Source organism: Anopheles gambiae, chromosome 3, assembly GCF_943734735.2.
Source record: "Anopheles gambiae chromosome 3, idAnoGambNW_F1_1, whole genome shotgun sequence".
Taxonomy (NCBI): Eukaryota; Metazoa; Arthropoda; class Insecta; order Diptera; family Culicidae; genus Anopheles; species Anopheles gambiae.
The window spans coordinates 71,605,429-71,632,643 of record NC_064602.1 but is presented as its reverse complement, the minus strand read 5'-3'; the positions used below and the strand labels follow the sequence as shown (position 1 = coordinate 71,632,643).

At 45.7% G+C, this 27,215-nt stretch overlaps 1 protein-coding gene across 1 annotated transcript; it reads right to left on the bottom strand.

The window, feature by feature from the left end:
• Positions 1-27,215, bottom strand: LOC1271010 (protein TIS11). Its single transcript, XM_061655909.1, has 4 exons — positions 26,670-27,215; positions 25,508-26,529; positions 6,273-6,931; positions 1-6,145 (listed from the first exon to the last, which is right to left on the bottom strand). Exons 2-4 carry the CDS (start codon positions 25,568-25,570, stop codon positions 5,248-5,250), a joined length of 1,620 nt encoding a protein of 539 aa, XP_061511893.1. The 5' UTR covers positions 25,571-26,529; positions 26,670-27,215; the 3' UTR covers positions 1-5,247.

Here is a 27,215-nt window from a genome sequence, read left to right as displayed (position 1 = left end):
TATTTGGCTTTAATGCAAACGTGATTTTACGGTTTTGCAAACGCTTCTTGCGCAACTAAGTACGCAAACGGAGTGAGTGAGTGTGTGTGTGTTCGTCTTTTGACTTTATGTTATTATTATTTTAATAAATAAAATAAGTTATTTTATAGCAGAAAATGGGAATAAATTAAGTGCCAGAAGCCAGAGACTGAGTGACAATCGGAAAGATTTGCTTTCTGCGTGGGAGATCGTCGTGTTGCAGTGTTCTTCCCTTTTTTGCATTATTTTTAATAATTTTTGCAAGTACCAGGATTATTTGCGATTGGAAACATTTTAATAGCGTATATTAGATATGAATTGTACTTATTTGTTTACTGTTTACTTTGTTATCATTCATTCAAATGTTACGTGCGTAAGGAGGTTAAATTATTCCTTCCTCGAGCGATCGATCCAGGTGTCAATCGGTGAAGGGCAAATTTTAATCGTTCCTTTTCACTGACCATCAGTCAGTGTTCTTTGTTAGGCTTTAGCAGTGATTAGTATTAAAAATTAACAATTAAAAATAAATGTGCAAAAATAGTGTTTTACCTTCCACTCATATTTCGTACTTCTTACGAGCAGTATCACATTAACGCGATCTTCCATTATCGACCATGCAAAAGGACGCCTAAACAAAATCAAATCTACTACCGGGAGGATTATTTCTCTCAAAACTAGAAAATAAAATATGTAGACAATTGGATTCAATTTTTTTTTAAATATAGTTTTGTGTATTATTTTTCCTTTCGTTTTCATTTTAATGTTTAAACATTGCCGTTCGTCTTTTTCACGCTGAGCAGGCACCAAACACGCCACACGTCGCCACACATCACACTGAGAGCGCGCGCGTTCAGTTTGTGGACTACAGTTTTTAACACGTCTTGCAGTATTTATATGATCACGATTTTGGGTTTTATTTTTTATATATGTTTTTTTTTGCTTATTTTTTAATGCTTGCCCTTTTCCTAGCAATCATTACTGTTTTATTTTGTTTTCCTTTTTAACGGACAAAACGCTTAACTCGCTATTATGATTACCGCAGCTGCTGCTACTGCTGTTTTTTTTTATATCATTATTCAGGTGCAACTGCACCCACCTACATTCACACACACACGCGCTCCTTCTACTGCGCTGCATCTTTCCTTACGAATATAAGTTTTGCTTACGCACTCTTTACACAATGAACAGTTGCGGGTTGGTTGGTTGGATAGGAAAACTTATCTACACACACAGAGCACAGCCGAGCGCAGCACTCAAACGCAACCGCGAAGAGCAGCAGCGTAACCACGTGAGCGCAGCCACCGCAAGATATGAAGCGCGGGACAAATGGGGAAAGGCATTTATGCGTCTGGTCTTCCTTTGGTGGAGAGCATTCGCTTTATCTGTCCCTCTAGTCTGCTGGGTACGATTTACTTTTTGGAAGCACTTTTTTTTAAAGCAAAAACTCGCCTCATGTGCATTTATTGAAACAACACTAAACGGAACCGTCGTGTGCTTCAATTCAAACGCATGAGAGCATGAGAGTTAAGCTCGTAGTAGTTAGAGCAAAGGAAGACACAAGTGAAAAATCAACGTACCGAGCATGATGGAAGAAAACAGCGACAGAAAAGAGAACTCAAATTCCACCCCAAGGACAGGACAGATACATCATACACCACCCACCAACCTCTCCCTCGGTGCTAGGTGGCTTGCATTTACATGGGTGGGTTTACACGCTACGCGAGTACTCGCATGCAACGGGCAACGATAATGAGATGTGCACGTGGTGCGCGTGTGTGTGCGATTTGTTTTGATTCCATTTCTTTTAATAAGGCACTCGCTTGGTGAATCCAAAATTATAATATTACACATGCATGTACATAAAAGAGGTGTATAGTTCGATTTGTGTGTGTGCTTGCTTGCTATGTATAGTATAGGAAATAATATAATATATGTATAAAAAAAAGAACTCGCTTGCAAAAAAATCACGGAAAAATATAAATTACTACAAATGTACAAATGAAATAGCGTTTAATAAAGGAGCGCCGCACGCACGCACACACGCGCAAAGTAGCAAAATTAATCGTTAAATCCGTTTGCATTATTGAATGATAATAAAATAATAATAATAATAAAATAATAAAGATAATAGATAATAATAATAATATAATAATAATAGTAGTCACATGTAGTAAGGTAGTTATTACACAAAAATAGTAAAAGCGTTCGCGTACGCATTGTTTTTTTTTTTTGCAGTGTACTAACTCGACGTAAATACGAAAAAGGGAAGAACTATAGATTATCGCATTTTGTATGTTTTGATTTTCACTTGCTGCGCGCGCGCGCTTTTGCTGCACACCCCCTCACATCGATCGCTCGTCTTTTTTTCCTTACTTCGTTGTCTCGTTTTTAACATCTAAACACACGTACAGGGTTCGCCTGCATGCATCCCACTTGTGCAGCATTTTTACCCATATATTTGTTTCGTCTTTTTTTGTGCAACAGTTCATACAAGTACGTATAAGTTAAATTCATCTTTTGTTTTCGAAAAAAAAATGAAAGGAAAAGCTCATCATTCTACTTCGGCATCACATATTTCACATAAATAATCTCCTACCGCGCAAACACATAATAAAAGAGGGGGGATATATACGGGGCGAGTAGTGGTGTTTGTGTGGGATTTGAAAATATTACATTACGTACGTTAGGTTTTCATCGGCATCACCAAACAAGCATTACCTTTTACACCCTTTGTCTTTTTTCTTCGATTCATTTTTCGCATAATCCTAAGCAATGTCTAGGTGGGTGGTTTCAGGAGAGATGAGGGAGGGGTTCATGGTAATCCGTAATCCTCAAACACACATATTAAGAGCAGTTTGTACCATGATGCGGAAGAGTTCAAATTAACGTCAGATTTTTCAGTTCCTTTGTTTCCCAATCGGTGGACTATCTACGCAAGAAAAAAAAAGTAAACTGTTGTTTGGTGGTGGTGGTGGTGGTGGCAAGTGATCGACTTTGATGAGTGCAGCACACATAAGGTGTTTGATTGTGCATAGTATTTGTGCTGTGTGCGGTATTGAACGCTTTCGTGCGTGCATTTTTCTTTTAACAGGAGAGTTTTGAGAATAAATAAAATAAATTAAAAAGGGGACATTTCTATCGGTGCGGACATATTGTGCTCGTTCTGTTTTGCTTCACTTTACGCTGTCTATATAAGTAAACCCTATGCACTATTATATAATATATATATCGTTTATCATCACCCATATTTTCAAACACGCAGCAAAAATATTCTCGCAGCAGATATATTAATGTGTATGTGTGTTTTTTTTTGTTGTTGCATGTATATATATATATAAATGTATAGCACATTAATTGTATTGTTGTATAAAATACGAAATCAGTTACCAATAAGACTCCCAAGTTGAACGGGCACAGGGAGAGACCGGTAGAGCGAGAGAGAGAAAGAGCGAGTGAGAGAAAGAGAGACAACTGGTGTGCATGTGGTGGCTGTAGATTAAATAGAGATGGAAGAGACGAACCCTTTCTTCTTCATATCCTAATAATAATTAATAAGTTGGCATGTTGTGCTATTTCTTCATAACAACTACAGTTCACAAAGTTTATAAATAACGTATCGGGGGGTGTTGCATATATGATTCATTTTTCAGTTCGGTAAAAATGGAAGTACAAATAATAATAATAACCATAATAATGCAAAAAAAGATTAGTGTAGTAATGTACGCACAAACAACTTGCGGTAGAATAGAAGAAAGAAAAAAGAAAAGCTCATGAAACACCTAAACCCTGGAGCGAGAGCCTTATGTGTGGATGTAATAAATTAAATAATTAAATAAACAACTGAGTTCAACTGACTATATCATATATGTTCATATATCCGCACGAACAGCAGGGTGTAAAAAGGGTGTTAATAAAGAGTGAACTGGGAGGGAGGGGGTTTTCGAAGGTAAAGAAATAGAGTGATCGCATGATGGCATACAGAACACAGTCGATTGGGTGGGTTTGGGAGAGCGCAATCCTTACTATTTGGCAAACAGACTCCTCTGGGAGGCGTTCTTCTCTCCATTGAAAGCCCCGTAACATACATTCTAAGCGCATTTGCTTCTACTATATATCTGCAGTGCCTAAGTGATCAAAAACAAGCGCGTCGCAACTTCCTCGGAAGAGGCAAACTGTCTCTCTCTCTCTCTCTCCCGAAGGAGAATTGCGTTTCTATCAAGTGTCTGAGACAACCGTTGTGTAGGATGATTACAGGCCCTTTTATATCGCTTTATTTTAATCGTTGTCACCCACACCACCGCTCCCTCGCCCCATTATATGTTCAATTCGTGTCGCGCTTCATTCGTTCGCCCGTTAGCGAATGAAGTCATCGAAGAAAAAAGGTAAATAAATTGATAATTACACATCTCGCAACCTAAGAATAATTATTAAAGTATTCAAATAATATTACTATCGCGTACCGTAGTAGTTCTTGCATTTTTTGTTTGTTTGTTTGTTTGCAAATCACATGTAAGAGAAATTGAATCAAACACAACGAGAAACAGCGAGTTTTCATCTGTTTCTATGTATGTGTGTGAGTGTGTATGACGATGTTTTGTTGTTGTGTTGTAAATATTATAGTGCAAAAATCAATAAATATTTCCTTCTATCCATTAAAGTATTTGCGCGCGTTCGTGTGTGTGTGTGTGTGTGTGTGTGTGTGAGGTACAAGATTGATAAATCCAAAAATAAACAAAAAAGTATACAAAAGCAATCTTTTCTCGTTCGAATTAATTTAAATATAAATACATGTCAGAAGAGTTCAGAGTAAAGTAATTCCCATTATCAATCGCTCACACACATACACACACGCACGACGCTTACCCTTTCCCTATGTCCTCCCAAAGGACCCACAAACACACCCAGGTGTCCCCTCCCCCCCTACACACTATTGCAGATGAAACGAGTGCGGCACAAGTTCGGTTTAGATTCTTTACACAAATGAGCCCAAAAAGAAGCCGGAAAAATAAACATAGAAAACGCTCGGTTTGGGCAAATTCATCCTTACTTGTGCGTGTTACACGAGAGCACAACGAAAAAGCGCTCGGTGTGAAAAGACACAAATGAAGCGTCTCTTTGTCCCACTGTCTCTCTCTCTCTTTATCTCTCTTTTCCCTCGTCTCATCAAACGGAATAAAGTAAGCGCTCCCTCCCTTTCTCTCACCACCGCCGCCGCCGCAGTTTCCCCGATTACAGGTTGAGATTGACGACGAAGGGTTCCAGGGCGGAGCTGAGCCGGTTGAACACGGGCAGCCGGTCCTCGACCGAACCGCCATTGCAGCCACCGGCCGCCCCACCGCCCAGCTTCATGGTGGTAAGCGAGGGCGACGACGGCGGCGGGCTGGCCATCGGCGACAGGCCCTCGATCGGGCTGGCCGGCGGGCTGTTCGGGAACAGGAAGGGCTGCGGGATGGCGCCGCCCTGCTGGAGCGTCGGGCTGATCGCCTCCGGGAAGAAGTTGGCCATCGAGGTGGTCGGGCTGAGGGACAGCGACCCGATCGGGGAGGCCCGATCAGACCCGGTCGACATCGACAGGGCCGGGCTGAGCGGCAGCTGATGCAAGTGCTGATGCTGCTGCTGCTGGTGGTGATGATGCTGAAGCTGCTGCTGCTGCTGCAGAATGGCAGCGGCGGCGGCCGCCGTTTGCAGCTGCTGTGCGACGGACAGTGACTTTAGGGCACTGTGCTGCTGCTGCTGGTGATGACCGTGCTGCTGCTGCGACGAATTGTTGTTACTGGCGATCATACTGGGACCGTTTTGGTTGCTCTTGGCCGCGCCCTGCGCTGACTGGGATGAGTTGCCGTTGGCGGCGGCGGCGGCGGCAGCCGCATTTGCCGCTGCCAGCCGCGCGTGGTAGGCGGCCACGTTGCGGTTGTGGTTGCGCGCCTCCTCCGCGTTGTGCACAAAGTGGCAGCGCGGCCCGTACGGACAGAAGCCGACGCTGTGGAACGTGCGGCACAGCTCCGTCTTGTACTTCGGGTGGCGCTGCAGGTTGCGCAGCTCCTGCATGCCGTGCGCGAACTGGCACTTGTCGCCGTACTTGCACTCTCCCGCCTCCTCGTACGGTCGGCAGAGCTCGGTTTTGTATCTGTGTAGCGGGGAAAGGGAGAGGATACAAATAAATGATTAACACTTCACAAATATTAACAAAAATCCTATCTAAAGCGTTAAAGAAATACGGAAATTCAATAGAAAATTGTGAAGCCGACACCTACCTCGAGGTATTTACTTGCTGTGGCAGCGGTTCGGACTGCGTTCGTTCCAACTTCCGGTGACCGGAGGAGGAGGAAGTGTTGCTAGTGGCGTGCTGCTGGTTGTGGCTACCGTTGTTGCCGTGGTTGCTGTTGATCGAGCTGGCGCTGCTGCTGCTCGAGCTGATCGTGGCGGCGACGGTTGCGGCGGTGGTCCCGGTCAGCCCGGCTAGGGCCGCGTCCTCCATCGCCTTGTTGAGCGTGAACATCTCCAGGATGTTTTCCACCATGTGGCGGGCGGCCGGTTGCGACGCGGTACGATGCAGTGCGGCATGATGCCCACCGTGGTGCTTGTGCTGGGAGGCACCGCCAGTTTTCTGCAGATTGTAAGAGTACTGCTGCTGCTGGTACTGGAGCTGCTGCTGCTGATGCTGGATGTGATGGTTGCTGCCGCTAAGCGATTGCTGAGCGCTCAGCAAATTTCCACCGTTGCTGCCGTTGCTGTTGTTGGAGGTGGCAGCGAGCGCAGCGGCCACGCTGAAACTTTGCGACAGCAGCATCTGTTGGCTGTTGTTGCTGCTGCTGCTGGAGGTACCGCCGTTGTGTACGTTGTTGTTACCGGCGCCAACACCACCACTGCCAATGGTCGCCTGTGTGTTGCCTCGGGAAGTGTTGGTTTGGTTCTGGAGAGAGAGAGAGAGGGGAGAGACAGAAAAAAGGGGAGTTTTGATTAGTTTGGTGATTTATAAATATTTTAGAGAACATGTATTCATATGAATCTGCAGTATTTATCGCAAGAGTAGATGTGAGATACGAGTGCTTAGGCGAATTTTAGATCAGTTCAAACTATGTATGCGTAATAAATGGAACCGACGAGGCGAAAAAGAAGAAACAATCTGTAGCAAAAGAGGCTCATGATTCCTTTGAGACTCTTGAACCATTCATGAATCAATCATCTTCGGATATACATGAATCTTCCTAGACAAATTTGATTCAGATTGATTGATTCAATGATTCATTATGAGGATTAAATCATCTTCTTGATTCTTTGGAGAACTATGAATCATTTGTAATTTTATTAAATCTTTCACGATTCACGATTCTTTGGCAATTTTGGAATCGTTAGTAGTTCTTAAATCTTTCACGATTCATGAATGTTTCGATCACAATATTTGAGATTTAGATTCGTTTATATTCTTAAATTCAGAGTCAGCGATACCCAAAATTCTGGGGTTTGGATGAGTATATATTCCATTATCGAATCTTTTGTGATTCGTAATTCTTTGCATCTTCAAAATTTGAATTCAGGTTCATTGATTCACTCAGAAGATAAACGCACATTTAAAGATCTGAATCAGAAATACCCATCCCTAGTTTGGATCAGTATTTTCTGATGACTGTACTGATCTACGCGTCATTGTGCGATGGAAAAATAATACTTTTGCAAAACACACCCGACGGAGTGGAGCGGGGATGAAAGAACCCACTCGAACCTAGGGAACACACACGTTGAGAGGCAACCGACACAGCCGTTGCAAATGTTCTGCTGCGTCGTCTATCTTATCAAACACACTCCCTTCACTTGAACCCTTACAACGCCCTGCTTTCCCACCCCGAGCGAGTCGTGGCGGGGCGAAAATGCGCTCAGTTGGAAAGATAAGAGACCCACAGCAGGCAGGACTGGCTGCTTGACGTGTCTCGTCCCCACCGCTGCCCGATGATGTGTGTTGTTGTTGAGTGGCAAAGAAATATTCGCATCTCACCCTTGTACCCTTCTGCCCTCCTGCCTGTATATTATCGGTCGCACAGGCACACACACACACACAATTTGTGCAAAAGCTTGTCGCGGAATGTTGCCGGCAGTTCACACCAGTTCGTCGTGAACGGGGGGAATCGATAATGGCACACCAAACCACGCCACATGCGTGCCACCACAAAAGGGGACGGAGTTCCATCAGATATGTGGAAAAATGCTCCCGGACTAGAAGACTGCCGCCGCGTGTGCGTGTATCGAAATGTGACCATCGTTGAGCGTGAAATTACGAGACTAAAAAACAAGGACAGATGGAAGATTGCAGTACAGCACCAACCGACACAGCCCTAGGACCCTTGCTCCTCCTACAGTTGCATAACACGTTAGCCTGGGCGCCGTAACTACCCATTTCTTCCCTTGCGCCCTGACATTAATTGCAGCTTTCGCGTGCGCGCCAAAATGACACCCCGGGAATCCCGTTTTATGGGGTGAGCCGAAAAAAAAAACGGCCCAACACACCAAACAACAAGCCCAAATATTCCCATGCAAGACGACACAACTTTCACAACCTTGCCCGAAGGACGTCTTGCCGACTGATCGCGCAGCACGAGTCGGACATCCGTCGTGCACATGACACATGGACAGTATTTATTATTGTTTTGCATTGTTTTCTCCCTTTCACGTGTGAGGAGGAGGAGGGGTGTTGGTTTATTATTTTTAGTGGAGGAGTTGGAGGGAGAGAGTTGTGTTTTGATTACAAACCCTCTCTTTCTCCCCCAAACACCTCCAGACAACTCCTACAAGTGCTCTGATGGTTTTGATCACAAGACAACTCCTCCTCCAGAGGACAGGTTTACACACACTCCGGGGGTCCCCGTAGAAGGCACGGTCAGTTTTTTTGGGGGTAGTTTTTGTTGTGTCATAATTCTCTCCTCCTCTTCTCCGCTTCTCCAAACACCAACCCGCCATAAGGAGAGGGAGTTCGCGTAAATTGTTGCATATGGCATCCAACGCGAAAGTGAAAGTGTCCTAATTTCTCAGCCCAATGTGGTCGCCACGCGCGGTCGTTAAGAAGCAGAAGCACAACACACACACAAAAACCAGACGACTTTGTGTCTGTGCGGATTGCCGGGGCGCCACACATTGGACACTAAAAGTTTGGGGAATGTATTTTGTTTTTTACATCAGTCCCGTTCCTTTTCTTCCTCATAATTGAAGACCAATGACACACAACAACCTCAAACGGTTGCGCGAGCGCCAGTTTTTCTTCTTCCTTTCCAAATAGCTACCGATCGGATAGATCGAAACAACAACAAAAAAAACCGGAATTGTGGCCGGTCTGGCAGATCGGGGGCCGCAACACCACAGAGGCGTATAACATACTTTCCACCCCGCGGGTGCAACACATAATCGTACGCAGAGGGCCAGACAGCACAAGAGCATCGATAATCGAAGTTCGTGTGTGTCTAGGAGGTGCTCTCTCTCTCGCTCTCTCTCCTAGCCGAGGGCCAACACGTGCGTGTAAGGAGATCTCAAGAAAAGGTGTCTACGATTATGCAACGTGCAGCAGCAGCAGCGGTGGGGTATCCACCATCATATCTCTGGATGGAAGGCCAATGAAATGGAAAGGTGGACGAAGGAACGAACAGCAGAGAGACAGCAGAAAAAGCGGTCCGAAAAAAAACCGTTACAGCACAACACACTGCTCTCCACCGTGTGTCCGGTGGTTGGTTGCGTGAGCGACGACGGTGTGTAATCCAGCAGGGAAGAAAAGAAGTGTTTCATTCCAGAAATGAAAGCGAAACAAAATCCTCCCCATGTCTGGGGAGTTGGTGTGGTGCTCAGTCCGTAGAGCTCTTGGGTACTTAGAGATGTTTATTGAATGTTGGGAATATATGCATTGAAGATGTCTGGACCAATGATTTTGATACATTAGGACATTGGAGTTGGACTGTTGGAGTTGGAGTATGTGTCTCTCAGATATTCGAATATATAGCATCATTTTCAGGCTGTTTGTTATGTATTCTTGAATTTCTCGACAATTTATTGACTTTGAAGCGTTATAACATTATTTTGGAAACACTTGGAAAACGGTGCGACGACTTCCCACCCAACTTCCGCCAACGAGCAAGAAGTAAGCAACGGTGGTGGCATGCATATCACATGATAATAAGAACCCTCACGATATCCGCAGGTGTTGTTGCCAACAATAATAGCACCACACAGAAATTGTGTTTTGTTAGCAAACAATTTCCCACTGAAAACACGGGCAGCGCAAACCCACAGAATGAGGTCCCAAGAATGAAGACATCGCGGAACGGAACTTTTGCAAAACCTGGTGGTGGGAGCGGCTTAAATGTGGGAGCCAAAAAAACGTTTTTCCATTTCCACCCCGGAGAGGCCTCACAATGTAAGGCTGTTCAGCAACGCACAAACGGCAAGGCGCGCAAAATGTCAACTTCGATGCATTGTGTGTTGCGCGCGCGTCGTGTACCACCGGCGGTGGCATTTCCCACGCGCGCCCTACGCTCAAGTCTCGTAAGGTTTGGGAAGTACACTTTGAGGCAGCTGGAAGTTGTCAGTCAAAGAGTTTGCATTGTCTTTGGTGTGTGTGTCCTCCAAAACTTTGGTGTAGCATATAACGCCAATAGATGTTTCCTGTACATGCTTTGCTGCGTCCTCCTCCCCAGAGAGACCTCCGTCTGTTGAAGTATTATCATACGTTTACGTTCAATAGAGCACACAAACAAACTAGAGAATTTAAAGATCTTAAACACTACCAACTCCAAGAGCCGATCGCGTCGTCTCTCTCGCTATGTGTTTGTGCCTTGGTATGAGTTGCGATTTCCGTAATGCTTGTTGGCGAAGCCCGCAATGTTTGATTTATTCAACCGTCAAACAAGCACACCAAGTCACACAGCGCGCAGTTGGAGGTCACTGTGTGCTTGAGGCGCCGGATAAACCGGCTTTAAACCCCGGAGGGTTTGCGGGTGGTGGATAGGAGATTAGAGCACCGAAAGGGTGGTGATGCTAGCGAGTGAGGAGTCATCAGACACCCTTTTTCCGTAACTGTGTGTGGTACACACTGTGGCGCATAGAAGACTACACCAGAAGGGGAGGAAAAAATCCACCGTTGTTTCTTCAAAAACCGGTTCTGCGAGCATAGCAATCATGGTGGGAGATGGTAACACCAAGTGGGAGGAAGTACGTTTTCGTGTTGATGTCTTGAACGGACAGACACACAGCATGAAGAACTTGTGGTAAAGTAGACAGAGACGACTACCGCAAAAACATACAGTACACAGTACCGTACCGGCGCACGAGAGACCCAACACGACCCAACGCGCCAAAGAGCTTCCGTTTCGAAAGTGAACGTGTTTTTGTTGGAGTTCAGAAGGGGCTCCTCCAACACCGGTTCGATTTCAGATATCAGTTTCTTTCCGCGTGTTTGTGTGAGGCGCGCCACAGTTGCGAATTTTCTGTAGAGTGATCTGATATCTCTGGGTTCTAGGTTAGCTATTTCCAGGGAGGTCGTCCACAATTCTGGAGTCTATTTTTACGTTCCTCACACTTTACGACCTCTTAGCTGTGTCTCGAAACAAACTGGCACCTTGAGATGCTATCGGGGTTCTTTTCCTGTTACAGAGAGACACCCTTGATGCACGAACCGATGCCAACAGTCGCCCCTCTACCGCTAACAGTACCTCAGACATTTAGCGGCGAGTTGTCGGTTGCCCGTTAAATCGTGCAAATGAAACTCCACACCCAAGCAGACACATCAGAGAGCTAAAGCCAACACAACACAACATCAAACCGGTCTCTTTGAACCGAATCGATCAAGGCAAATCCGATCGAGGGACGCAGGCACTACCACCCCGCCCGTCCCCAACATGCTAATAATTGGCGCACCTTTCCATTTCATTCGGTGCACTACTACCACAACAGCATCATGCAGCGTGCGCTCCAGGGTAATCTGTGATATCTTAGACGAGAGCAGGAGTGAGTAAAAACCGCAACAACAGCAACACTTTGTGGTCCCGAGAAGAAACAAGGAAGTAGTGTGTGGTGGAGCTGTTTTTCTATTAATTTTGTGCCCGAGGAGAAGAGCGTTTTGTGCATACACATAGAGACACACTCAGAAGATGCAATTTACAGCACACTCTGCTGGTCTGCAATTTACTTGGAACACTCTCTTCCTCGGGGGCCTTTGAAATGATGACGGAGAGTGGCTAACAGAGGTCCTGCTGCTACTCTCTGTATATCGCCTCCCGGAGCTGTTAGTACACTGCTCTACAAATGCAATCAGTTTTTTTCTTGCTTTAGGGCATAGCAACGCTCGCCTACGTCGTGTGTACGAGAGATGGCGAATAGAAGATAAGGGAAGGCACTCACTTATAATTTCTTCCATGCAAATCCAGCCCCTGCTGCCATGACAGTGTCCACGAGCGCAACAAGCTCTAGTTTTAGCGATTTGCGAACTAAAAAAAGCGGTGCAGCGACATGATTCCCGCTCTGTCAGCCGTAGAGCAGTGAAATCGAAAGTGAAAAGAGGGGTCTCGTCTCTCGTGACACATCCCCCGTGTATAGCATGGCCCGGGTCTTTGAGGTGCAAAACTACACGAGTCTCGTTCCCACCTCTCTCTCTCTCCTCTTGACAGGAGATTGATTTTTCTTACCTTCACTTTTTGCGCTAGACTGAGCAGCACTAAAACTATTAAAGCTCCGCCAGAGAGTGTGTGGGACGACCGATGAGGCAGCTCCAAAAGAAATCGAGTGCGCGCTCGCGCCCGTTTGTGCGCCCTTTCTCGCTTCCTGGAGCAAAAATATGGCTCAACAAGTGCACTAAAGTCGGGCGTTAGGCGGCATGCACAGCACATCGTGCAGCAGAGTGCGGGCGATAAAGAGAGGTTGCAGTAAATTTCTTCGCGCTCCTCACAACTTCCCACCCCCGCCAGTAGATGAGGCGTGAATTAAAGGGCACCAACGCCACCCCCTCCACCAGCACAGAGCAGCACATCGCGCACTATCACACAAAAAGGCAATTTCGCTTCGGGTGGATTTTCACTTATTAATCAGCGGAAGCAGTAAAGTGGAGGGCCTCTTACAGCTCCGAAGTGTCCACTTCAAGAGCCGGTGTGTGTGTGTGTGGCGGAGAAGGTAGTTGGCAGGGTCCTCCTTCCCACCTCAAAAGGTGATTAGATTAAATTGAATTAGATGTGGTTAGGGTGGAAGAGTGGAGAGCGGAGTGTTAATGATACATTTCGCGATCAGACAGTGCCTCCCTTTGATAGGCTCTCTCTTGTTGATTACCAGAGAAGCGATATTCCAAGCAGATCTAATCAAAACCCCTGAACAAATACTTCAAGAAGTCCAAGACACTATCAGGCTTTTGTGAAGACTATTTCTATGTCCACGTTTCAATCCATGTTTCAATGTTGTGTCCAGGAAGTCCAGATGACCTAATGACTCTATTCCTCAACATTGGATGTCTCCACACAGAAGTTACGGGCACATTGGTAGAGACCGCGAACTCACACTGTTTTAATTCCCCATTACTGGCGACGACTTTGGTCAATGTCAGAGAGGCACGTGGAATTAAGGTTTCGGACGTTTTCGATCCGTGTGTACGCGCGAGCGCGCGTCTTCTGATACGCTTTTACTTTGGAGTAGCTCAAGGTCAAACGCTTAAAGTACCTCCAAAAACTAAACGGTGGGGACAACTCTGGTACAAACACACACACACATCAACATTCGTAAGTCTCAAGACTCTGAAACTATCTCCACACCTTCATGGGAAGGTTTATTATAAAAGCAGAAAGACTTCAAGCAACCGGGGGCACACACGCACCACCCAAAAATAACCTAGACAAAGTCGTCGGCGTCGTTGTGGTGTCTCTTTCTGCAATCGATTGTTGGTGTACTGGTAGTTGGGTGATTTAGGCCACTGACACCACACACCTCTTGCACCACCGATCACTTCCTCTTTCGCTTCCACGATAGCTGGAGGAGAAGAAGGAGGACGGCTAATCGCGATCGCGTTAGCTAACTGCTGAATAATGAATGAGCGCACACCGGAGCGGAAATAATGTCGAAGAGGGGCACAGCGACCCTCCTTCCCTCGTTATGCCTTAAGTTCCGCTTGCGTATTGTGCACCGTCGTTTGTGTGTGTGTGTGCGAGGCGAATTTCTGTGTGAAATAGTAGCAGCATTAACATCAAGTGATCTTTTGATATTTAGATAAGCCTTCCCCCGCCCCGGTCCTGTGTCTTAAGGGTGGCAAAAACAAAAAGGAATGCAAAAATTCACTTTCAACACCCACACATCACCCTGGGGGGTGGTGCGAAAATAGTAACGCGCGAATTAATTTCCTCCCTTCAATATCCTCTTTCTCTCTCTCTAATAGCTTACACAGCCGTCTTTCGCTTGCAAAAAAGTAACAATGAAACGTGCTGCCCGCCACCAGGGGCAGGCAGGCCGCACTATAATTCATTGTTGCAACCGAAGTGTCTCAAGAGCGGCTGGGTTTTTACTTAAGGTGTCGGACGTAGTAGACACACACATGTGCGGTAGTCACTTGGGACAACGTTGCGCGGGGTTTTTACCACCGGTTGCGTGACTACGGATAATTATTTCGCGCAGGGAGTTACACTTCCAAGACGCACTTGAAGCTAGAGTGTGAAGTTGGAGCAGAGTCGGTGCTATGGCCCTACGGACAATGGAAGAATAACACACTAGCCAAAATGACGACCACGATGACCGGAGAGTATGATATGAATTGGAGTTGGAGAAGTGATGGTTTGGAGAGCGTAAGGCTCCGATGAAGCAGTATGCCCTGTGTGAATTGGAATCCAACCATCGAACGGAGAGTAGTATAGATGGTAGATCACTCACATTGAGTAGCAATCATCGGGAGATATCACAATCTAGTGCTCTACACGTTATTTTGATTCATTTTTTTTAGAAAGAGCACATTATGTCAATAGTTCAAAATTATGTTGATATAAAAGATCATCTTTCAACATTATTTGTGGAAAGCTTAATACAAATTCAATAATTGTAAGTAGCATTAAAGTGAAATTTTTGAGTTACGTTACAGCAATGGAACAATGCAACGTTACACACTCATGCGGACAACAACACCACCACCACCACCGGGACACGATTCCATTTGAAGCTTGAGCAACAATTAATTGTCTCAAATTAGCAACTCTCGTCCATTAAGATTTCAATTAATTATTTGCGCACACTCTGTACAAGGGCTTGAGTTATTTGCCGGACGTGCCCGGCATCGGGAAAAGAAGGAGCAGCGCATTGCTATTGTGTCCACCTTCTTTTTTTGACACATTAGGGAACTATGTTTGTGTTTGGCGTACGCAGCCCTCCCTTTTGGTGCTGAAAGACAAGGAAAGCAATCGTTGGCGGCAGGCGGCGAGTGCATTGACAGAGCAGCAGCAGCAGCAGCGCAAACGCCTACATTATCTGCGCGCGGAGAAGAAAGTAAAGGAAATCCCCCCCCCCCCCCCCCCCAGCCGCGCGCGCCTGTGTATCACATGACGAGAGGCGATCAACTAGCTCTTAGAGGAGTACACACAACAGTTGCAACTGAATCGTTGTGATAAATTTTCATCTCGTTACGGTCCTCTCCCCGTCGCGTGTGAGTAGTGTGGGTTTTGTTGAAAGCACGCAGGGAGCATAAGTGTAATGCCGAGAGTTCAACCAAAAACGGCGTGGGCCGTACCAGAAGGGCTCCAACAGGCACCGGAACAGGCAGCCACAGCTTCACTTAATTATGAACTGGAATAAATCCGCCGCTCGTGCACACATTTCCGCGAACAAACTGTGAGTGTGAGCCTCCTCCCACACACGGTTTTACTGTTGTGTGAAATGTGGAAGAGATGCAATTTCTGGCATGTGACAAACAACGAGGAGCTGTGTGTGTGTGTGGTGAGACATGATGCTCGTTTTTCCACCGAGATTACTCACAGCGACAAAACAGCGAAAGACAGAGCGCGGAGGGCAACCGAGATAATCGTGCGCTGCACTTCCGGTTTGATTACTCCGACGCCGCCGCCGCCGCCGAGCTTTCGTGTGCGTCTCTCTCTCTCTCCGTGGAAGTTTAAGGAAGTGGCTGTTAATGAGCTAATCTTTCCCCAGTTATTTTTTCCCCTGCTAATTGACAGCGCTGTGTAAGTGATCAAACCGGATGTGCACATATTAATTTTTATATTTATTTTTTGCTGCTCCACACGAACTGTCACCTAATTTGGGCAACATACACAATCCTCGTACAACCTCTCCACAGCAAAACTACACACACTTTCTTTCTTCTGTACATTTCTCTCGGCTAGAGGCGGGGGAAAAAACAAACAACTTCCTCTCGCGCGATTGATTTTAACCTTCTTGCAAGTATAAAAAAAAAAGTCCAAATAGGGAATGCAAACACAACAGGGATAAAGGATAAAGAAACACACAATATATCCCGCGCGCAAAAAAAAACCCGACTTGATTATGTAAAAGTCGCACCACCACCCCCGCACCGCTGAGGGCAAATTTAACTCTCGCCCTCGGCCCGTCATCGCACGACCGGTTTTTTCGTTATTGGGCAACACACAACACACCACCAAGCAGCACTCTTTACATCCGGGCCGGCAAAAGTGAGCAAAAATCATACAATCCTATCTCCTTCCCCTCTTCCTCCTCCGCGAACACAAGGAGGGAGGTGATTTCGCGCCTTTTTTCACGCCACACAGTGGTTTGCGCCACCCAACAACCTCGCCCCACGCACACACGCAATGGGGATTTGTTTGTTTCAAGTGATTTCAAAGCGAAATGAAGCAACGACACTCTGAAGGAGGAAAGAGGAGGCTGTGTGTGTTTGCAGTGCGCCAAGAGAGAAAACTATTGAACGCGTTTTGCAATATGAATGTGTAAAAGAAAGCAAAGGTGGGCACAGATACAGTCGAAGTGTACACACTTTTGAAGGAGAAGTGGACAAAAGGCTTCATCTAATTATAATTGGTTGGAAAAATATTGAACATTCAAAAAGGATTTTGAATTCAAAGGAACAAATTTGTGACATCAACTGCATTGATTGTGATATCAACTGAATCGAATGTGATATCAACTGCATCGATTATGATATCAACTGAATCGAATGTGATATCAACTGCATCGATTGTGTTATCAACTGAATCGAATGTGATCTCAACTGTATCGATTATGATATAAACTGAAACGATTGTTTTACAGTTTTTAACATGGAATTCTTATCTTAGTTCTGAAAATATATCATATTTTTGCTATTTCCGATAACTAATGAAAAAATTGTGTGAATTCAAGTGAAGTTGTTGTTTCACCTATCTATTCATACAAAACATATTCAAAATCTTTGGAGGTCGTGGTGTAAATTTTCTCCAAAAGAAAAGAAAAGCACACGTAATCCCTGCCCTGCTCCTCTCCGCGCACGCACTATTACACAACCACCCAACCACGGGTGGAAGAAGTGTGGACGGGTCTGTCATAACTCAATGAAGCGCCCAGAAAATCTACGACCAACGTCGCGCGTATGGTTGAGGACGTGGAAAGACACGCACGCACGCAGCCCAGTCGAATAACAAAACGTGTTAGCTACGCGCACCTCTCCACTCCAGGGCCGCGAGATGACACACGCACACGCAAAGACGCAGAGTGTTTCGCACAAGCTGCACACCATCTCACACCATTCGCCCTTCGCGGGGTGTGTGCTCCCGGACGTACTTCACGCAGAGACGCACAGACTCGCGTCGCATGATCTTGCCCTCTTTCTCTCGGGCAAGCAAAGATCGCGTGATCGTGGCGATGAGACAACGATGAGACAAAACCTTCTCCGAAGTGACCCGGAATGGAGAGTGTGTCTCTCGGAAGGAAGAAGATAATGCTTCGTTTGTGTGTTGGGTTGGCGTTCAATGGTGGTTCAATTTTTTGTTTCGCTCTTCCTGCGTTTGGACCCACATGGGGGTTGGGGAGTGGTTCCGCACTCGTAACGTGGTAGTGACGGTCACCCTATCCCCCCACAACAGCATAATAGAGAGAGGCATGGGAGCATCATCATCTTTGCCGTGGTGTGATTTCGCTTTCAATAATACACGCGCGGCGCGATGCGGCGGGCTCGTAGCTTAGCGCCCGCCAATAATGGGCCGCGCGATGATAGTGAAGATGATGATGATGATGAAAGAGAAGAAGGAAAGTTGTGTAATTGGCGGAAAAGGCACTTGCCACCACACTGGGTGGAAAGGGAACTCGATTCGTGTGGGGGTGTGTTGGTAATGCTGCTGGCTGGTACTACTTACACTTCCACCTTCTTTCTTCTTTCTCTGTAGTTCCGAATTGGTATTAGATCACGCGGCCGTGTGTATCTGCGTGTGTGTGTTTCACGGGTTGCGGGGAAATGGGGGAGTTTTCATCGTTTCGCACACACTCTTAGCTGATTTGCTGCTGAAGTGGGTAAGCGTTTATGGCAGTAAGACTGTTCAATAATACATCCAGTACTACCACCACCAACACAACAGACAGAGCAGCGCGCCACAAGGCGGAACTTAAACGCCCCACAACCTTTTTTTTTTGGTGTTGTGTTATTAACATGCTGCATAATCATCAGCGTGAAATGTGGGGTGTGATGCTTTTTTCGTCTGTCATGGTGTGATGGTAAAATGAAGGCATAAAAATAAAAAATTGAGAGAGAAAATAGGTACGGTGGGTTGGACTTGTTGCATACATTTCAAGGGAGCGCGCGCCTTTCGACGTTCTGGGGGTAACTTCAACGCAGTCATCGAACAGGAACCTCTCGATTTTATATTACGTGGGCAGTCAATAAGCGTGCAAAGCTAAAAAGAAGCATTTGCATGCGCGCATTAACCATTAATCAAATGAATAAGTGCAATTCATCAGTTTGCTTTCAACGTTGCCTAGGATTTAGGTCATATGTTGAAACTTACATTTCAATCACACGCTGTGTGTATCTGGATTGTTGGTAGTTCAAAATGCAATTCGAGCAGTTTCATTTGCTGTACTTGGAGTCTCTGCACTCTGTTTCATGATATTTGTTCGCTTTTCGTATGGAAATTATGGTTATCCTCAAAAAATCAACTGCTCGAAAACTACTCGAAACTGCTCGAATAACCTGCAGAAGGTGAATTTCATGTTTATTATACTTTGACATCATGAAACGATGCATTTGCATGATATCTTACAACCCCACTGTTTATGTACCACCAATTCAGAAGATGTTCCGTGTTAATTTTCAAAATTATGGTCCAGTAAAACCCAAACTATGGTGTATTGCTCTTCAGAAGTGAAACTCTTGGGTCAGTAAACATATAAGTGTAACCGACCCTAAACGTAGCAGCAGGTTGAAGAACAATTAGCAATACGCGCGCGTTTCATCCCGCTCGAGGGCTGTTATTACCACAAAAAGAAGCGTTACACATCGGCAGACGACGAACCACCAACAACACAACAAACTGTGCTTTATGATGGTGGTGGTGGTTAGCAACTCTTGCGTTCTCTCTGCTCTACACACTACACTCTTCCTTTCAGTTTCTTTATGGGCACAGCTCTATAACTCTTTATATCACCCCCTTCATTCGACGACATGCTTCGTTTCGTGCTGGAGTCGGACACACAAGCACACGCACGCAACAAAACCCCCAGACACACACACAACGCATAAATTGTTGTCCATAAAATTAGAGAATTCTACAATTCTACGAGCATGGGGTGGGTGGTTGTTGCCCGTACCCTCCCCACCGTTCGGACACAGGTCCATAAACAGTCACCCAACCAGTAGTGTGTGAGATCGTTTCGAAACAAAGTTGGGTTGTGTGTTGAAAACTGGGTAGCATCTTTAGCAACAACAGCAACGAAAAAAGGCAGACAGGAAACTAGATGGAGAGGGTAGCCTTAGTAGACACTTTAATTGGGTGCTTTAAGTCACTCAACTAAATCCCCCCCCCCCCCCCCCCCCCCCCCCCCTGTATCTCTTGCGTATATATGTGTGACGCAAAACACAAACCCCAAAACAGGGGGAAAGGATGATAAAAACGCGCAAAACAAAAACTGTTTAAAAGCGCACTGCTGCTTACTACTTTTATGCTATTTATGCAAAAGCGGGAACAACATACACACACAAACATTCATGGCGGCTTGCGCAGAGAGCGCCGGAATGATAACAAAACAACGTGCGTTTGCGCGAGCGCACGCGTGCATGCGGAAAAAGTGGTTAAAATATTACCCGCCCAACCCCTCTCAACCCCCTCTGCCTCATGCTGGAAGATCATGTGGAAAAAAGCGCACTTATCGTGCGCCGTACATTAACGCAAGAATTAAAACCAGGCAGTCTTTCGTCGCTGGTAAAGAAATGGTATGAGGGGGGAAAATAACTCATTCAAACGAAGGAAGGAGTATGTTGGAAAGGGTGTGTATGTGCCTGAAGGCAAAACAAAAAAAAAAAGGGAAAGGAGAACACCTAAAAAACGCGAAATTACCAACAATTAATTTATGCAATTATTCTAGCAGCGTTGTTTGGCTTCTTCGGGACGCTCTTCTCCTTCCCTTTCATCTTCAGAATTTATCCAAACACACAATAGTGTACCCCAAGAAACAGAACTTCATACAAGGCATTCAAATGAGGGAAAAAAATGATATGAAGAAGGAACAAAGCAACATCCAAAGTGAGAAAAACTCTTACTTTTTTCAGCACAAAACACAAAAAGGAAGTCTTACTAAGAAAGTGAGTGTGGTACAGTGGAAGTGTGGAAGTGGGGTTTGCCCAAAAATGACCGACGTAACACTCACCACCACCCATAACCATGAACCATTGCAATTTGTTCACTTTGAAAGGAATGCCGAAACATCCATTGCCAAAATCCAACGAAAAAATCCGATTGGAAATCCCCTCGTAGCAAACAAAACCATCCCCAATACCCAATAGGAGACAACGGGGACAGGTGGTTGTGGATCCAGGAAGTCTCGAACATACCACCCCACCTCAAAACGAAGACGCAGCAGCGCAGCAGCAAAAGGAAGAAAAATTAAATTCCCACTCTTTCGCTTCCTCTCTTTCTTCTCCTCTCTTTTTCCAAGCGATTAGATAATCCGTGCCCCGCTTCCGAGGCGCCGGAGAAAAGGCCTCATAATAACGATGATGATGATGATGAAGATGAGCGGGAGTTGTGCAACACCTCTCGGTGCTTCTTCTTTCCTTCCTCTTCGTTGTAGCACAATTTTCCTTTCGTTTGGAAATGTGTGGCGGGAAAAACTATTCACCAAATGGGTGGGCACGCGAGAAAGCACTGCGCGCTTGCTTTCTTCTCTTCCGGTGGCGGCCCACAACACAGACAGACAGACACCACCCATTTAACCCACATTTTTTCCACTAGCCCCACACACACACACACGCATGGCATTTCTAGTCTGTTGCGCCTACTTTGACGTAACCAAACAACAACCACTTGTTGTTGGGTGTGTGTGGGGAGATTGAGAGAGGAAGAAGCCTTCGTAATTTCCCACACGAAAAGACGTAACAGGGTTTATTGCAAAAGGGGACCCTCAAGAGCCGGCACACCTTATCACGACAGACACACAGGCGACACACGACAGCATGGATATCATGTTGTTACGCCCAATTTTTAGTTAAAACGAGCCCTTTTTCCTCTACATTTGAATTTTCTGAGCGGGGAAACCCGTCAAACACACCCAACCCTCTTTTTGGGTTGGGAAAATGCAACCGACCAAAAACAAAACAAAAAATCAATGGTCACAAGGGAAAAATAACTGCACTTAAAGGCAACAGAGCGTTGTTATTGTATTGTGACTTGCTTTTAGGCAAGCCCGCCCTACCAGCATAACAGCATAATTCCACCCATCAGGCCTAAATATGGGGTCCCCCTCCCCCATCACCCCCTCACAAGCTATGGGAAAAAGCCAAATTCTAGGAGCCCGCATGAAAATGCGCTTTGTTTTTCCTTCCCATGCATTTTGCTACATTTTATGGACCCATATGAGAACCATGTGGGGAAGAAGGGGTGGTCGGGAGAAAGGAACATTATCGGAACCGGAAAGCCATCAAAGCACCCAGTAGAAAAAGAAAGAGAGGGAAGAAAAGCGTCCCCGATGACCGTGACGACCTTGTGTGTGTGTATTACAAGCGTTTGTTGTTCTATACAACTTTTTTAGAGCCAAATATAGAATGAAAACGACGGTAGGAGAAAGGGAGCTGCATCGGAGTGCAATTCTGCATGCCCTTGACTTCCCTTCCCCTTCGTGAAAAACGTCCAGAATTATTTGCAGAAAATAAAACGAACAGGGTGTGCTGAGTAGTCACCGATGCATGAAGCAGCCAGCAAGGGGAACTTGGTGGAGAGATGCTTGTTGTGCGCCAGGGGAGCCGCCACCATCCACATGGCATGTTTTTACCATCACAATTTTGCGCAGCCTTTGTGAGGAGTGACAGGTGGTGAGTGAATTATTTAAAATTTCATTACTCATCGGTCGAAAAAGACACACGAACAAAAAAGAGACACCGTTCTTTGGATCGGTCCGTGGCGTGCGATGATTCACCTGCCCAACAGAAACATCAACCCTTGATCCCCCTCTCTCTACTTTGCTGCTGCTCCCCGTTAATGAAAGCATTAACGCATTTTTATAAGCACACACACGCACACTAAAAACGGCACAAAAATGAAGCGCAAAGTTGCGCGATTAAGAATGCGCGCTACGGAACTTCCGCAAAGCGCAACAACACGCGACGAAGAGCACAACCCTCCTGTGTGTGAAGTGAAGCAAACTTTATCGAGCAGAAGAAGTGTTGTTGGCTACACTGTTCAGAAGGAGGAAGAGGTGTTGAACGAAAAAAATCTAATCAATGCTAATGAAGAGCGCGAAATCGCGGAACCAAACAACACACAGCAAACTCACCAACACACTTCTTTCTTTATCGACTGCCTTATGACGTTCGATCGCGCAGCACAGTGTTCTGGCGAGTTCTTGTGTGTCATAATACAGGACACAAATACACAAACACACACCGGGACAGACATTTTGATTGAATTAAAGACACATCGCAAACACGCAGCTCGAAGAAGGGCGACGACGACGTGGCGCCAAAAGCAATAGGCGGTTTTCAGCAATAGTACACACAAGAGTCCCCCCGAAAAACTGACCAGGCACAGAGAGCTGGTGTGGTTCATAGCGAAGAAAAATGATTTGTGGTGATTTTAAATCAAGAGCAATTAAAATACAGCGAGAGAAAGAGAATGACCTGTTCCTCATCCTCCCTCTTTCCAGATGGTTGATGCCCCCCGTGCACTGTTGTTGTGTGTATTTGTTTATGGAGACGAACAACAAAAAGGCAAGGCCCTACTACCAATCTTACCCCTCGCAATATTGCATCCTCTTTCTTGCTGCTGGCGGGTTTCTCTTCTACTACACTCTGACTCAATTGGTTGTATTCAATTTCTTCTCATTGAAGCCAATTTGTGTGACATACAGGGGAGCCGAGCAGCAGCTACACAACTGAGAACGCGTACATTGGAGCGTCCAACGAAGCACAAAATATGTGGCATCTTCTTTAGATCTGCCCCTGTGTGTGTGAGTGTCAGTTGGCAATGTTTTGGGAACTTCTATCAGAACAGACTCAACACTGGCTATGCCGAATGAGAGATGTTTCACTAACTTCTGCGAAGATGTCCACCGTGGTCCAAGGGAACAGTCCCAATTTCCCAACAAATTACACATTGAAGAGTTTGGAGATGTCTACACAACACACCGCGAGTTTGATTCCACCGGCAGATATGGTTTTTGGAGTGGCCATTCTAACCCCAAAGCACTATCAAGATCTTAGTGTCGTAACTCGACGTAATGTCTGGCTCGATGTAAACATATCAAGTGACACAATCAAAGTTAGAGGAAGGGGGATTGAATATTCGTGGTTTTGAAATGTTCACCAAGGGGGGCTCTTGGTTGGTGATGGTACACCTTGAAATTTGTGGTCAGAACCTGCCGCTAGAACAGAAATGGAAAGAACATCTCCCAATTGATATTCTGAAGGTTGGAGAGTGAAAGATTTCACAGGATCTTTGCTTAGAAATTGATATCATTGTCTCAATATCAACTCAATAGCTATTGACAAGATGTAGAATCTAAGATCAACATAGAACAATCAACTCTATACCACACATTGTAATATGTCTCTCATTTTAAGATACTATTAGGATTTTATGAAAGATAGAAGATTCTCCAATAGTTCGTTAACTTAAGCCTTACCCAGAATTCCAGTAGATCCCATCAAAGATCTTCAATTTTTGAAAGCTTAGTCCTTAGATGCCTATCAATTTATACTTCCAACCTGCAGCAGAATGATCGCTTTATGAACTTCAGAGTTTTGCATTTATAAAAGCTTGCAAACTTCATGTGGATTTTCAGGTCGAGCGGTTTGTTTCTTCCCAAACAATTGATTCTCTGAGAGAGCTCTGTGACCCTTCGTTCCGCATGGGTGTGCGGATTGGGTTTGGTTGGCAGGCAATCAGCCACCACAAAAAGACCTTCCTCCTCCTGTCTCAAGCCAACCACTACACCAAGCGCATTTTACACACTCCAATGCAAAGGAGGAAAAGATCAGGTAGCAGAGCCCTCGACCGTTTGTACATGGGAGAGATGCCAGTGCACCCGCGGATTCCTTATTCCCATTCAACCAAGCCGAAGGGAGGGAAGAAAACAGATGACGATGGTGGTAGGTGGTAGTAGTCGAAGAGGTCTCTCTAGTGGCACAGACTCCCCCCCCCAGCTCTCGGGGTGGTAGTGAAAGTTATGACTTATTTGCTGCCTATTGCTGCTGCTGCTTATTGTGTGGGGAGGAGTTGGGGGGACTCCAAATCGATCCGAACACTGGGTATGGGTCTGCGGGGAGCTGGCTGCACAAGCTTCCGGTCCAACTCGGGGCCTTTTAAAAATATGGCAAAAATAACCCACAGAAGAAAAAAAAACCGCAAAACCGTCAAGCACATAACGTAAAACTATAAACCTTATGCAAATGACAGTTTCACTCTCACTCTCTCGGTATCGGTCTGCGCCTCCACACCGAACCCCGATTCCCTGGGCCAAATTGGGAGGTTTGATCGATCAAGGGAAACATTGTGGGGGGAAGGTGTTGTGTGCAGGGGTTGTCCTCTTTGCGTCCTCTCGGACAAGGGAGCTTCACGAAATCGAATCAAAATGGTTTGGTTTCGCACACGAAAAGAGTGTTTCGCACTGTAAGAGAAACTTTTCCATGTTTCGAGGGGCCTGATGCTATAAAATTCACAAGTAAAAACACGAACGATGGCGCGCTCGATGTGTTTCGATTGTTGGGCGCCATATTTCAATATTTCAAGCTTGACCCCACACTCGAGCGATAAAATGGCACCTCCTTGCTGGAGGATCGATTCTTGTGTGTGTATGTGTGTGTGCGTTTGGAATTGTAATCCTCTCTTACCTTGCGTGGGTACTCTCCAAAGTCGTACAGTGACGTGCTGTGGTGCATTATCGCAGTAGACATGGTGGTTGCTTGCTAAAACACGTTTTGCCGCGGATGGATCTCCTCTACCGATGCTGCCAATTTCACACAAACGCACACACGGATATGTATCACACAGGAGCGCGCGCAGGAACAGGATATTAGCGATTGCGCACACACTCGTATCGAAACGAAGCACACACTACTCTCGTAGAGGCGAACAACGATCGAGATAACACACTCACGACGGTCGCGCGATATGCAAAAGAGGTGAAAGGACTCTCTCTCTCCTTTATCCTTTCGCGCGTGCACTCTCACACAAATGAAGCTGCTATTTTTTCACTTAGCCGCGATGCATAAAGAACACTCGTCACTCAATTTAAAATTGCTCCTAATATATAAAAAATCGCACCACACTTCCAATCGCGATTTGCTCACAAACACACACTATTTACGGCGACAAAAAAATTTGGCAATATGGCGCAGGCAGAGAGGCTCGTGGTGTGTTTAAACTCGACTTTCTTTCGCACGCTTTTGCTTTTACTAGTAAAAATGCACTATTTTCAAGGCGCATCAAATAATGATTTTCACACTCGGATAACACACTTTTCGTCGTCGTCGGCGTCGTCGTGAACACGTTTCTTTCGTAGTGGACGAATATTTCACGAATATTAATTTTTCTTTACTGAAATGGCAGTTCTCGAAACCGGGGGCTCGTACCAGTGTGCGGAGCTTTTTTTCTCGTTTTCTCTCTCTCTTAGTAGGCGCTGTGCGCAAAAAAAAGGATCTTTACGAAATGCGTGTGTGCTAAGGGGGGCTCTTTCAGGAAAATGGATTCCTCCGTGCACTAAACACACACACACACCGCACCGCACTTAGAACAAACAATTCACTTTTCCTACTTAGGCGGATGACGCTCGCGCGCACACACTTAGGACGAAAGAGACAGTTTTTTTTCTGTTTGAGTGTGAGGGAGAGTGATTTGCTGGTGTGGGGGTGCGCTAAAAAGGATGAGAAAAAATTAAAAAAAAAATATTAGAAAATAGGAAAAAAATCATTGGTTATTTATAAAGGTAAAGTAATGTAATATTGTTGAGTGAAGTAATTTTCACCAATAAAAAACTCTCAAAATTTAACTTACATATTCTAGCTGTATGGTTGATTCCACCAACTTCGCAAAGAATTGCACACACACGTACAACACTTGGTGATATTTCCACGCGACGAATCGAAAACCAGAATTCGCGGAAGTTGTCGGCCGCGCGCGCGCGTAATTATCACAACGAATCGAAACAACACAAACTCGCGGAAGAAAACGGCAAAAAACTGCTGTGGCTGCGCTGTTCACGGAAAGTTCGCTCGCTTGTTGTGTCACCTTTACTTTACTGTAAAATACACTTCTTGTGCGAATCGCGTGCAGAGGCTAAGAACTTAGAACACAGGCACAGGCTGAAAGAGATGTTGTGCGTGCTGCTGCCGCTCTGTATTCGACTCTGGACACCGAAAACGTAACGTTTACACTGCTCTGCCTCGGGCGCGTGTGGTAGATTCGCTCTCTTGTGTCGGTGTGTCTATATCGTTGTACTGCTGCTGCTGCTGCTGCCGCTTGGTCCGCTACGATCTGCACTGGACGCCGCTCGTTTCAGTTCTGTGCGGTGGTGTGCTGAGCCCGATCGCACTAGCCTGC

Bases quoted from the DNA above. Each gene is read 5' to 3' on its own strand.
- LOC1271010 (XM_061655909.1), bottom strand. From the start codon at position 25,570: ATGTCTACTGCGATAATGCACCACAGCACGTCACTGTACGACTTTGGA. The intron at 6,932-25,507 runs GTAAGAGAGGAT...CTCTCTCTCCAG, and splicing joins TTGGAGAGTACCCACGCAAG to AACCAAACCAACACTTCCCG. The intron at 6,146-6,272 runs GTAGGTGTCGGC...CCCGCTACACAG, and splicing joins CAGCAAGTAAATACCTCGAG to ATACAAAACCGAGCTCTGCC.